Genomic DNA, 14046 nt, shown 5'->3' on the forward strand with positions numbered 1-14046 from the left:
CCGTGTGTGTGATCGTGACACAAGGCATTTGATTTAGTTGATTATACTGTAGTTAATATGGTGATGGTGAATGAGATGTTAAATGTTATCTTAAATAATCTTTATTTATATATTTTTTTATATTAATGTATATCTTTTATAGATTTTTTTATATTAATGTATATCTTTTATAGATTATCAACCTAATGTAACTACTGCTTCTACTATTGCTTCTGCCAATACCTCTGCAAACAGAAGTAAATGAAAAACAGTAAAGCTCAAGTAGTTGTCCTCTTGCGTCCTTCAAAGTTTTGAATAATATTATATTGTGTCCTCCAGTGCCCGAACTCGACTGGACTGTATTCTGGGAAATTTTCAGAGTACAAATTCAGCCGAATTTGCGTTCATTGAAAATAGGACTTGAGTCAGAATTACCCCAACTCTAATAATAATAATAATAATAATAATAATAATTTTGTTACATTTATATAACGCTTTTCTGGGTACTCTGTGCTTTTACATGTAAGGGGGAATCTCCTTAACCACCACTAATGTGCAGCTCCACCTGGATGATGCGACGGCAGCCATATTGTGCCAGAACGCCCACCACACACCAGCTTACTGGTGGAGAGGAGACAGAGATGAAGCCAATCAGTAAATGGGGATGATTAGGAGGCCATGATGGACAGATGTCAAGGGGATTTTTAATGACCACAGAGAGCCAGGACCTCGGTTTAACGTCTCATCCGAAGGACGGTGCTCTTTGACAGTATAGTGTCCCCTTCACTACACTGGGGCATTAGCTTCAGTGGGCAACCAGTCTTTGGCTGCTGGAAACTCTGATGCTCTAACCCAACTCTACTGATCAACAAAGTTTATTTCTGCTGTACAGCAGATCTAGAGGAAAATAGCGTCATAGTCCAGCTTAAGTAAGTTCAATAATGGTTCATGTTTGTTGTAAAAAAAGTTATTAATTGATTTCACTATACAGCCGCTTTGGAGAAAACATTGATGTCATCGTCCAGCTCAGGTCAGTTCTCATATAATGGTGTCAATACAGGCAGATCAATAATATTCTGAATATAAGTAATCTCCCCAACTAATCAAGGAACCAAAACTCCATCAGGTGACAGAAGCTAGGCTCAGGCGCTCAGTTCTCCTCTAGCCAACAAACAGTGCATGATTATGATTCAATGAAATTAAAATATCCAACAGATATCCAACATAATTATCCCCATCTTGTGTGCTTCAGCAGTCACTGGAGAAAAGGGTATATGTTCTTAAGAAAAAATGAGGTTGCACCAGTTTGTGGAATGTGGTGTTGTTCCCAGGCATTTGACGTGAGCGGAGCAAGCATGTGATGTTGCTGCCTGTTGTTTTCATTGCAGTCGGCATTAAAGCAAGTTTAAACTAAGCTCTTGTGGCAGCGAGTCATTGTGCCTCATCTACACATTGGCACTCTCTGGTCCTATATGGTGGAATGAGCTGTCATTATCCACCCGATCTGCTGAGACCATCAATGCGTTTAAGAAACAACTGAAGACACACTACTTCTACAAACACTTAACTAATTCACATCCATAAACATTGTAATATATTCATGATGATGCTTCTTATCACCAAAGTCACTTTGGATAAAAGTGTCTGCTAAATAAGTACATCTGTCTGTAACCATTTTCTCAACTAATTTAATTTGAAATTTCCCTAATCAAGAAAACCCTGGATTCCCGGCAGTTGAATGTTGAATTGGCCGGAGTTTTTTTCTCTTATCAAATTAATAATAAGCGCACGGTGCCTCCACCAGGGAATAATAAAGCAAAAATAAATTTTCTTATAATTTACTTCCCCAGAATTTTAAATTCTTGTTAGTTCCCCCCTTTACAAGCTTTAAACAATCTCAATGCTGATTGGTCAACATTAATACACTTCAGTTCAACAGAACACCTCATTTGAGTAAAGGAAAACAGTACAAATGATGAAGAAACAAAGAATGTTGGTACATTTTGTTACATCACATTATCAAATAAACAAAAAAACAAAATATCAAAAGTATATATTTTAATACTCTGCAATTTTCAAAATAAGGCATATTTTTAAGGCATATTTTAAGGGGTCCCTACATGTCTCTTACTGTACCTGTAACTTCTCAGACTATCTCATTCCATCTACTGCATACATGATCAGTGTCTTGACATGTTCTCTCCCCAGAGTTTTTTCTTGAGATGCCAGTTCAGAGCCCTGCCTTGGAGCAGCGCTGAGCCGTGGTCTATACCTGGTATGGCCTGCAAGTATCATGCTTTCCCCGCCGCCCACGACGCCGAGCGGCAACAAAGAAAGGATCTTCATAAGCCCGGCTTGTTATGCTCTCCCCTGTGGTAGAGCTGCGAGCCAAGCGCGGAGAATGCAGCTAGTGTCCTCATGTCGGCACAGGTCTTACATGGCACTTCATACATGCATCTTTCACACGATAAGCAGCCCCTCGCCTCAGAGGCGCGGCCTACTGTGTACAGAAAAGCACTCGCACAATATAAACAGCTTCCTGTCTCAGTGCAGTGTATGGAAGAGCTTCCTGTCGTGTATGGAAGATATATTCCAGCACTCTCACGATGAACAGCCCTTGCCTCAGTGCAGCGGTCGGTCGTGTAAGGACGACAAAATTCCCAGCACTCTCATGATAAACAACGGCATCTCAGTGCAGCGGTCGGTCGTGTAAGGACGACAAAATTCCCAGCACTCTCATGATAAACAACGGCATCTCAGTGCAATGGTCGGTCGTGTAAGGACGACAAAATTCCCAGCACTCTCATGATAAACAACGCCGTCTCAGTGCAGTGGTCAGTCGTGGACAAACGGACCAGCTCTTCGTGTGCTGCCTATGGCAGCTGACTGTACTAAGGGACATGCAAGTTCAGTGTGACGCCATAAATCGTGTCGCAAGTGCTTTCGGTGAGTGATTAACCTCACTTATCTCCAAGTCTTGATATTGACTACGTGGGATTTTGACTAGTTGTTGTTGCTAAGGCTGCTGACTCTGTGCTTATGTACATACTGATATGTGATTATGCTGTTATGTTGCCCTGTATCCTTCAGTGCAACTAGTTATTCTGATCTGACTGCGTATATTCACAGCTCACAGTATATTCACAGAAAGCTTCCTCATGTTTTTTCACCTCCTGAAACTTGCTGACGACTGTGTTCACCAAACAGGCCAGGTGAGATTGGGGCATTAAGCAGAAACACTCTGTCCCTGTCCTTGAGGTTCAGCCACAGGCGCTGTCTTTGCCAGCGCTAGTTTGAAGACAGAGAGAGAGCGCACGCAAGGGAGGGGCTCTTTGCTCATTCTCTTAGTTAACATGCGCCCTATCACAAGTGCAGCAGTCATCTACACCACTCATAATAAATCACAATAACTGATCAAAGGCAGGATACAATTTTGCAAACCTTTTGGACAGTGGAAATATCCACTCATCCCAGATGAATACCCGCCGGCAGAGGCCTTACCAGGGTCTCTATTGTGCAGCCCATCCCAGTCCAGCAGCACCACTAGGATCTCCTGCTCGGCTCATTAAAAGTCTACAGAAAATGTTTTTCTTCCAATCACTTTTGTGTACTGTTAATTTAAAATTCTATGTTGTTTTTTCTAATCTTGAACGTAACTTATCTTGTTAATAGTTTTAGTAATTTATTTTGTTAATAATTAGAAAATAAACCATTCCTGTTAACAACAACAGCACAATAAATTCCAGCAATGGTTTATAAATTTCCCAACCCGTTCTCATCCTAGGGCGCTTGACGCTTTTGACATTTCGTCTACATCGAATGCACATGGCACCCTTTAGCGTCAATATGAGGTGCAGATAGATATGGGCCAGAAGGCGCCTCCTAGCGGTCTAACCCTAACCCTACACCAGACCTAAACCTACCCATAACCGAACAAAGCTCTGTGCGTGTCATATTGACGCTAAAGGGTGCCATGTGCGTTCGTATTTATTTATTAATTTTTTTACCTGCAAGGGAGTTAACCTTCCCCAGCCAGCCCGTTTTATACAGAATTGTCCTAAATCTTGAGAAAAAGAAAACACTAACAACGTTTTTAAATATGAATGTTTAAAATATTATAATATTAATATAATATTAATATAAAAATATTAAATATTTTTAAACAGTACATGCATACAAAATACTCCAGAAATCATATTTCTGGACACTCTAATTTGTTTAAAACATTTGTAGACATAGTTTGCATGACAGCACTACAAAAAAACTAAAAAAGTAAAAGAGTTATCTACTGGTTTTCTTATTTTTGTGGGTATTGTATGGGGTGAGGGCTATATGAGGGCTATAAAACACAAGTTTCCAATATTTTTTGGGAAATATTTTTGGCCTTGGGTAAATAAATGATCATTTTCAGCCCTCATTTGAATAAACTCAGCTGTCTGCCCCTTGCTGCCTAAAACATAACGAAATATTAGAACAAGTGAAGGCGCACAGTGGTAACTCAGGGATTAAGTTCACGTTTTTAAGAAAGAAAAAAACAGGCTTTTAACACCTGTTTTGTTGGCTATTTGAGTAAATAATTATTTTTTTAGTGTATTCATCCGCTGCCACAGAAGAACAATCACACGCTATTTTCTTTGATGATAATCCTGCCGTCGGTGTAGCGGGATAGGCTAGGCTGCAAATGATCCACTCGCGCTGTCCTGCGCAGCCCGGGGAATGAAGGCCGTAGGCCACAAGGAGCCTTCGAATATGGACAGCATTCAAATGCAGCCTTCGAAGGATGCAGCCCCTGAACTGGGACACAGGTGATGTGACCTTTTAATTTGGACCCAGAGAAACTGAGGGACGGTCTTTATTGCATCAAACAAGTGTCACTTTGCTCACAGCTGCTTAGTCCAGTTTCACCTGCAATGCAATGCTGCTTCATCATTTCATTCACGTTTCACACTTGTGTCTCTTGAAAAACTGGTTTAACTTGTTTTTCTGTTGTTGTTCAGAAAAGCTTTCAAAGTAAGTCGTTTAACACACATCAGTTGACTGATCAGCTCTTTTTCTACTTGTCCTGCAGAAGTGAGTCAGTGAAGAATGATGGCGTCTGTTTCAGAAAATCTTCTGGGTGCTCTGGATGATCTAGACCCAGATGAACTGAAGAGGTTTAAATGGCGTTTAAAGAATCATTACTGTGTTTCAAGTGCTGCTCTCGATAAGGCAGACCGACCTGACACGGTGGATCTGATAATGAAGCGTTTTGGACCAGAAGAAGCTGTGAAGATCATGGTGGAGATCCTGAGGAAGATGAACCAGAACCATGTGGCTGAACAGTTAGAGAACAAACACAAGCAAGGTAACAGGTTACAGTTAAAACAAAGTTGTTAAATGTGCCATTTCAAATAAAAAGTTGAACTAAAGAAGTTTTTTTTTTTAATATAAAGCCTTTTTCATGTACCAAATATAATACTTTTCTGTTATTGGTGTTTCACATAATAAATTAACTGTTGACTTAAACTTTCCTCTTTGTATTGCTAATGTGTTTGTGTGGTTTAATGTCACTGTATTTTCATTCTCTGTCACACAGCTCAGGCTGAGGGCAGTTTTGAGGATCCTGCACTTGTTGGAGCCGAACCAAAACCGATAGGGGGTAAATACTGATCGCTGTCTGTACAGAGAAAACCCAAACTCAGCTGCTCTATCCTGGGTTATAGAATGACTCATAAATTAATAACTACTGGTTTTCAGCCTAAACTTTGCTTCGCTGATGTGTTTGTGTGGTTTAATGTCACTGTATTTTCATTCTGATCTCTTTCTCTCTCACACAGCTCAGGCTGAGGGCGGTTTTGAGGATCCTGCTCCTGTTGGAGCCAGTTCAAAACCGATAGAGGGTAAATACTGATCGCTGTCTGTACAGAGAAACCCCAAATTTGGGTTTATTCTTATTTTAGTCATATGGACTCCTTGTGTAGATGAAAGAGAAAAGAAATTACAGGACAAAACACTGATAAGGCTGATCTTTTAAAATGAAATTCATAATTAAAACTATATATATAATACAATTATTTACACTTAAAAGCACTTGTTGTAATGTCAAAATTATATCCTTTAAAGTAATCCAGTGGTTTAATCCAAGTCTTCTGAAGTGATATAATCACTTTGTGTGATGAATAGAGTGAAATTTAAATAATTATTCAGTCTCAAATAAAATCATTGATCAACTCATGTATCCAGAACCCAAATCACATATAACACCTCATTGCTTTTTTGTCATGAAACAATAGACAAGAAAACCGTACAAGATTGGGACAACATGAGGGTGAGTAAATGATGACAGAATTAAAATTTTTGGATGAACTAACCCTTAAAAATAGGCAATGATGAAAAAATGCTAACACTGTTCATTTATATTTAAATTTGTGGTTTGAACCTATAGACTGTTTCTATGCTAGATCATCAACCACTCAGTGATGATCGTGTTTGTACTTTAAATTTATGTGGGGTCCGTGTACCTTCTGGTCATCTGTTTTTTATAAAAACAATTCTGTTTTAAGAAACATATAAACTAAAATTAAGCTAGATTTTTCATATTTTTGTTCATGGGTAAAAAAGGACCTAACGCTGACCTCGGGCTTGACGTCACTTATTGTATTGTTTTATTGATTATTTGTTTCGAATGAGTGGGCAGCCCTGAAACACCCCTTTTCAACTCATATTGGAAAAAACAAACATCAAACCATTTCTTATGCCTCTTTATTTCTCTTTAAGTAGAAAATCAAATGACCAGAAGTTACGCGGACCTACCTTGACATTTATTTATTTAATATTGAGATAAGAAAAATTTGAAAGTGGTGCATATTTAAATACAAAATACAATTTAAAGCAAGAATTTGGCTTGACTATTTTCAGGATTAGAAAATGGATGACGAGACTGTGGATAAATACAAAGAGGCCAGAAATGCAGCAAAAAATTCTTTGTTTACTCTTACTTCGAACTCTTTTTAAAGGAACACTCCGACTTTTTGGGACTTTAGCTTATTCACAGTATCCCCCAGAGTTAGATAAGTCCATACATACCCTTTTCATTTCTGTGCGTTCTGTAAGTGTTATTTGACGCACCCACCGCTAGCCTAGCTTAGCACAAAGACTGGATGTAATGGATAATGGTAGCATACTAATCCCAATAAGTGACAAAATAATGCAAACATTTTCCTATTTACATGTTGTGATCTGTATAGTCACAGCGTGTACAAATAACAAGGCTATATGAGACAGAGACCATTTTTAATCGTATAAATACTGGGAACTATATTCTCACTAGGCGTAGGTATACTCTCACTGGTTGAGTGGCAAAGACTATGGCCTTTCTACGCCCTTCTGCACTAGTTACAATATGGCTCTGATGGAAGTGGCGGATGCATCGCAGGTGACCATGGTGTTACAGGAGGTGCTGAAATGTGACAGAATGGGGGTGAAGTGAGTTGGGATCTCCTAACATGCCTGCATCCACACTGGGGTGTAACGGTTCTCTGTAAAGAAAAAACTAACCGTACCATTCTCCACCCACGGTTCGGCACGCACTTGCATTGCGGTTGATCTCAAATCTGATGAAGAATCTATAATCTGGTTTGTTGAAAATATGTAAACATACAGTTCCGCTAATGTATATTCCTGTTGATGTATGCATATGCTGGCACATGCCAAAACAGCTGAGGCTAGAGCAAGGTGAGCAGCAGTTAACCAGGACAGCAAGCTGGACAAGACACTGTCAAAACTGGTGGCACTAGCTCCAATGTAAGATTAAGTTTCAAGTATGGTTGACCCCCAAAAGAAGTAAGAAGAATAAGCGACAAAGATATGAGGAAAGGGAAAACAGTAGCTAGACTCTGGGGGAAGTTTGAATGGGGCTTGGGTGATAAATGGACCGAACGATATACAAAGCAAAGCCCCTCCCTCAGCAACCGAAAAGAGTACAGACTGCAAATTCAAATGGGAAGCCCTCACTGCATCCAGATGGATATGAAGCAGTGAATAAACAGCGAGATGTTCAACTGGGAGATAAGGTCCAGTCCATTTTGTGAGCTAATCAATAATCAGGACACAATCAAAAACACAAATGACGCTTAATTTTAACATTAACTCTCCTTTAACAGTCGGAAGAAAAGCATGATATGAACTAGTAATCTGCTGTAAAATATTCAATCTGAGTTCTGCTAAATATAATCAGTTATATTTAGTTTGTATTACCTTTTCTATTTAAGTAATATTTGAGTATAACTAACATGTTTTTTTGACTGTAAGGTGTTATATTGTAGCAGTATGAATTTAATTTGAACCGATGTTTGGAGCCCATATGGATGGTTCAATAGAAGAAGTAGCTCGCTGAAACTGGTTAAACAAATTGGATTCACGTACAGTGGATACGACAATGACAAGTTCACTTCTCAGACAAAAACGCTTTGTTAGACAGCATGGGAAGTACAATGCTGCTGAAAGTGTTGCAGAAAACACCGATGTAGTAATTAGTGTCACCTGTGTGGAGGCATAGCAGAGATACAGAAGGAAAACTCATTGCTTTACAAGTCCATGAGAGAGCCTTGATAAGGTGGCCTTTTCCAGCGGTTCTTCGCACTTCAGTAACAGGCTGGGGTAACCAATAGCTTGCTCCAATGTGCTACCAGAGTCACTCGGGGGATGCCCCTCAGTCTGTTAATCGCCATGGGTGTCAGTCCGCTGCGGGAAAAAACCCTCCACCACAGCCAGCTCTACTGTGACGTCAAACCTTCGCAGGAAGACAGTGCCAGAGTTGGACACAGCTGCTCTTCCCCGGAGGTGGGCCGGACGGAGAATATTTTGTTGAATCAAATTCTTTCTCATCCAGCGGTACCCAAAATTCTCAGTAAGAGCAGCTTCTCTATCTCTGGGTCCCAAGAGGGCCAGACTGGTTGTGTGCAACCCTGTAAAGCTTTGCCAGCCTCAGCCAGTGGCCCTCTTGTATCGCCAGCCGGCAGCCTGGTGCGGTTCGAGGACCCGAGTAAGCCTTCTCACGCACCTCTTGCCGACCCGTGGAAACAGGTAATTGTTGCACCACACACTCAGACCCCACTATGTCTTCTGAGTTGGGCCTTCCGAGTCGGGTCCCACCTCACCAGTAGGGCCATGGTGTAGGAGTTTCACCCGGGAGAGCGAGGAAGGGCGGCGGCCAGAACTCGGCAAGGCCAGAAATGCAGCAAACAACTCATTTACTCTTACTGCAAACTCATTTTAAAGGGGTCATAGACTGGAATATTTTATGATTTTATAATGTTTCCTTGGGTGCCCTTATACTGTTAGTATGATTTTAACATCAAAAATTGTCATAATTTTATAAATAAAAGGCATTTTTCCAAGCCTGATTTTAGCCTCTGATTTGAACGCTCTGTTTTAAGGGGCGTGTCTGCTCTGAGACTTCAGTGCAAACGCCCACTGCTGTGATTGGCTGACATGTTTGCATATGAAAAAGCTAGTATTACATGTGGAACTCTCTCTAAAACTTTTACTACGTTTTTACTTTTATAGCTATCGAGATTAACCTGTTAACCGTTGCCAGTTTTTATATATAGTTCAAAGTTACTATCAGATTTAAAGGTCCCATTCCATGGATTATTTTTATTATTTTATAATGTTTCCAGGGGTGCCCTTATAATGTTAGTATGTTTTTTAGATCAAAAATTGTTATAATTTAGAAATAAAAGGCATATTTCCTAGCCTGATTTCATTCCCTGGTTTGAACACTCTGTTTGAAGGGGCGTGTCTGCTGTGAGACTTCAGTGTAAATGCCCTCTGCTGTGATTGGCTGACATGCTTGCATATGAAATATCTGGCATTACATGTGGAACTATCTGGAAAACTTTTACTATTACAGCTATTATACGTTTTTACTATTACAGCTATCGGGATTAACGAATCGTGAGAAGTTTTTTAAGTATTTAGATCTATTCCCATCACATAAAAGATTGCAGTGATGAGCATTGAGCAGATGACAGTCTGTTGATTGCGTGAAAAAAGATCTTATCATTGCAACGCAGTTTCTGCACTCTCACTAATGATTTCACCAATGCAAACATGAGGTATATAAATACAGTAAGAGCTTCATTGTGCAGTGTAACAGCGCCATTGATTTCATAACGAGTTTTGGCAAGTGTCCAGGTAAACTCGCGCTGTGTGATTGTGTGATTGACAGCTTGGGCGATTGGAAAGGGATTGTTCTTTGATCGCTTTCTGTATATTAATCACAGTTTAAGTAAGATTATTTTCATCCTACTAAGAGAAACGATGTGAAGAGTGATCGCTACTTCCATATTAAATCAGTACTTACCGCTTGCTGGAATATAGTTGAAATTGCCCCCTTCGTCAGTATGAAACGCTGAGAGAAGGTTATTTCCCTGCTTGATATTATCCCAGGTTAGAAAAACAGTCCGTGGTGAAATGGACAGAGCAAACTTACAACTTCGAATTAAACTTTTGCGGTATCCGATTATAGATAAACATCAACCACGTCTGTTGACATTTTGCCATCAATACGCCTGTGTTCCTGTGGGCGGAGGTTAGTCTAAACACGGTTCTGGTGATGTCATTAATGAAGGAAGTAGAGGGATGTAGTCCAATCCAGCCGTTTTTTGTAGTCAACTTCTGTTAAATAAAATATCTCGCTTGGCATTGAACTTTGAGCTTTATAATTTTACAGATATTATTTACTGTATACTCTAACAACAACATTACACACTAACTAAAGTTTGAAACATGGGATCACGTAGAACGGGACCTTTAATGTTATACCTTGACAAACTATACATCATTAAAAAGATATAAGACTCAAGTTTCAGTATTTGACCACTATTGTATTCTGAGAAACTTATAGCAACAGTTATTTCTTAATTTGTGTCAGGAGTTATGAAATGAAAAAATGAGTCGATACCTTTGATATGAATTATGCGCGTCAGCCGCTTTCATTCATAAAAAAACTCCCGTGCCGTCGTCATGACAGCGATACACAAAACAACGTCCTTCTAGGCTTTAGCTCAAAAATGTGCAGATTTGGAGAAATATTGATATATTCTCATAGGTTTACATCAGATTTCTATAGACAGGAATAATATTTATTGAATTTATACCCAAATGCGTCGATGTAATCATTATGAGCGCTTGCATACTCTGATACTACTGTGTTTTCAATCCATACCAGCAGCCTGAGGGCGCCCTCGCCGCCCTGTGCACAGTATTAGTCCATATATAGAACACATGAAGAAGTGCCATAATCATGTGACATTCGGCGTCACTGATACACACAAAGCTAACAAGAGATCGCGCTGTAACATGCAGATACAGACGTTTTGAAGACAATAAACATGTTTGCTATGATATTTGAGTTACCTGTGTTTTTCAAGCCATGCCAGGTATTTCCATAATAATAGATTATATTTATAATGTAATGCTAATCTATATAGAATCATTGTGCAGAATACTATACCAATAGTATATTTTCTGTCTGATTTTTTTATCTGAAGCCAAATTAGATCACAGAAGATTATTTAAAATACTCGTCTTGTGTTATAAAGTAAGTTTGGAACACAAACATGGTTTTAATCTCATAAATTGTCGTGTATTGATGGTGTGCTAAGCTAACATGCTAGCTAGCCCTAGGTGCACCTGCCACCTAGAAGTTATATTTTTATGATTTTTTGAACGCTTACTGAAATGTTTCTTTATTCAAAAAATGCATTTGATACAGTTTAAAATGTGAGGTGAACTTTGAGAAAAGAAATTAGGGACTGAAACCATATGAATAGCCTGTGAGTAGCCAGTCGTTAGTAACTATAATGCAGACAAAAGAAATGCATATTTCGAGCCATAACCAGGCTGGAGAGGTGTGAATGTGTGCAGGGGGAGACTGAGACTGAATGGGGCTCGTTTGCACCACAAAACAATAAAGACAATATACTGGATAGATGGTTAGAAGATGACATGAAACATCAGTTGCATTTTAGAATCAAATCAAAATAAAGTAATTTGACATGGTCTTGAAAAAAATTTAACTAAATACAGAATTTTGGACTTATTATCTTCAGATTTTAAACATAAAATGTTTAGACATGTGGCTTTAGCTGTAGTGCATTTCTAGATTGCTACAGTGCCAACTTCAATTTTATTTTCATGAGGATGTTTCATAAAAATTAATTTCTAATAACTTTACAAAACTTTGAAGCTATTTATAACAATTTTTCATTATGACAATAATTAATTCTACATTTACAATAAACTACCAGGTGTCAGCTTTCAAATGAGATCATACTTGTGCTTTTAGTACAAAGGGTTCATGAACTGTATCTGTTTCAGTTTGGGTATGTCATTTCTGGGGATTTTTCAAAAGTGGGGTTGCAGCTTAACAGGTTAAGGAATCGTGAAAAGTATTGATCATAATGATCACGTGAAAGGTTACAGTGATGAGCATTGAGCAGATGACAGACAGTCTGTTGAAAAAGATCTTATCATTGCAATTTCGGCACTCTCACAAATGCTTTCCACCAAATAACAATGCAAAAAAATGTAAATACAGTAAGAGCTTCTTGTATTGTACATTGTAACATTGATTTCAACAAGTTTTGCCAAGTGTTTGATTGATAGCTTGGACAATTGTAAAGGGACAATTCGCTTTCTTTATATAATTTAATCAGTAATTTTTCACAGTTTAAATAACATTATTTACATCCTAGTAAGAGAAACGACGTGAAGTTGATTGTTTAGTCACTGGCTTGATTTACTGATGCATAAGGGACCGTTCGGTATTTATGGAAGGGGCCACCGGAGGAAAATAGGGGAGGGTCATGTCTTTTTATTCTTTGTTGAGGGGAGGGTCATCCAACTTTTTTTTAGTCTAGGGGGAGGGTCACCCAACTTCTATATGAAAACAGCAACATTTCAAAGTGGCTTGTTTGGTGCTATTTTTTTCCATTTAGCTCCATGTTGATCTCGCGTTATCAGCCCCCCTTCGATATCAGATGGGTCTGACCCAACAAAAATCCAGTTTGGCGCTGTTTGACAGTGCGCGCGCACTTCAGTTCGCACTTAGAAAAAGTGCATCATGTCAGAACAGAACGCCAATGAAATGTTTACCCGGCAAAGCTTTAAAGCACGAGCAAATAATAAACTTTTGTGATTGCGAATAAGTGCACAGTGTCCGGTGAGTGTAACTCTACCGCCGCATTAACATGTGTGACGTGAATGTACGTCGAGTTTTACAGTATTGGGACTGAGCCAGAACCGCAGCTGATAGAATGTGCTACTACCATATTTTAGTTTCCATTCTTATTTTGTTTCCACGATGTGTAAGATGTAGGGCTACCACATCTTTAAATTACTATTAGTAGGCCTATTATAAATTCGTTAAAATTGGGCGATTCCAGTGTTATGGACGTGAGTGACAATTGCAGTCAAAACTCAGAAAATGCATTTAATAGCCTACCAATATTTTGAAACGTCTGAAAGGAGTCAAGACATTAGAAAAATATCAGTCTACACATGCGTTTTATATTTAATATGAGGGAAATACACATGTGACGTGACACAAAAAAATCTTTAACTTTTAGGTGGCAAAATATTTTTTAGTAGGCTAATTCTATAAATTACACTGTGCAAACCAAAAGATATATACCCACCGGATTAATAAAGATCGGCCTCCACAGAACATAAAATATTATATTATTTTTATTTTATTTTTCGTGTTCGCATTTATGTGAAAAAATAAAATAAAAAATGTTACGGGCGTGACAGTTCTCCATTACGGACATGACTGCTCTGAAAGCGAAATTTCACAGAGACCTCAAACAGAAAGCACAAAGCCTTTCTTTAAAGTGAATTTCGTTTTTTTATTAATTGTATCTTAATTTTAATCAATGTTTCATCTGGATTTAATAAATAAGTAAATATAGTAGAAAATAGATAATCAGACACGGAGGCGCGGGCGAGTGAACTGGACTCTTGTCTCATAAATGAACCGAAACTCGGCGTAAGGTATGCTACTTGCCTCACAGACCTGAGAAA

The 14046-nt window shown here is 38.8% G+C and overlaps 1 protein-coding gene across 1 annotated transcript in view; it reads left to right on the forward strand.

Moving 5' to 3' along the window:
* The first annotated feature begins 916 nt into the window (after window positions 1–916).
* LOC307157267 (uncharacterized protein) overlaps window positions 917–14046 on the forward strand; it is a 30415-nt gene continuing 17285 nt past the window's right edge. The window contains exons 1-5 of the mRNA XM_079869137.1: window positions 917–2925; window positions 5048–5323; window positions 5555–5617; window positions 5796–5858; window positions 6252–6286. Of these exons, the coding sequence (XP_079725263.1) occupies window positions 5065–5323; window positions 5555–5617; window positions 5796–5858; window positions 6252–6286 (420 nt within the window). The 5' untranslated portion in view covers window positions 917–2925; window positions 5048–5064. The remainder of the gene's footprint in view (window positions 2926–5047; window positions 5324–5554; window positions 5618–5795; window positions 5859–6251; window positions 6287–14046) is intronic.

Source organism: Squalius cephalus, assembly GCF_949319135.1.
Source record: "Squalius cephalus genome assembly, chromosome: 4".
NCBI classification, from domain to species: domain Eukaryota; kingdom Metazoa; phylum Chordata; class Actinopteri; order Cypriniformes; family Leuciscidae; genus Squalius; species Squalius cephalus.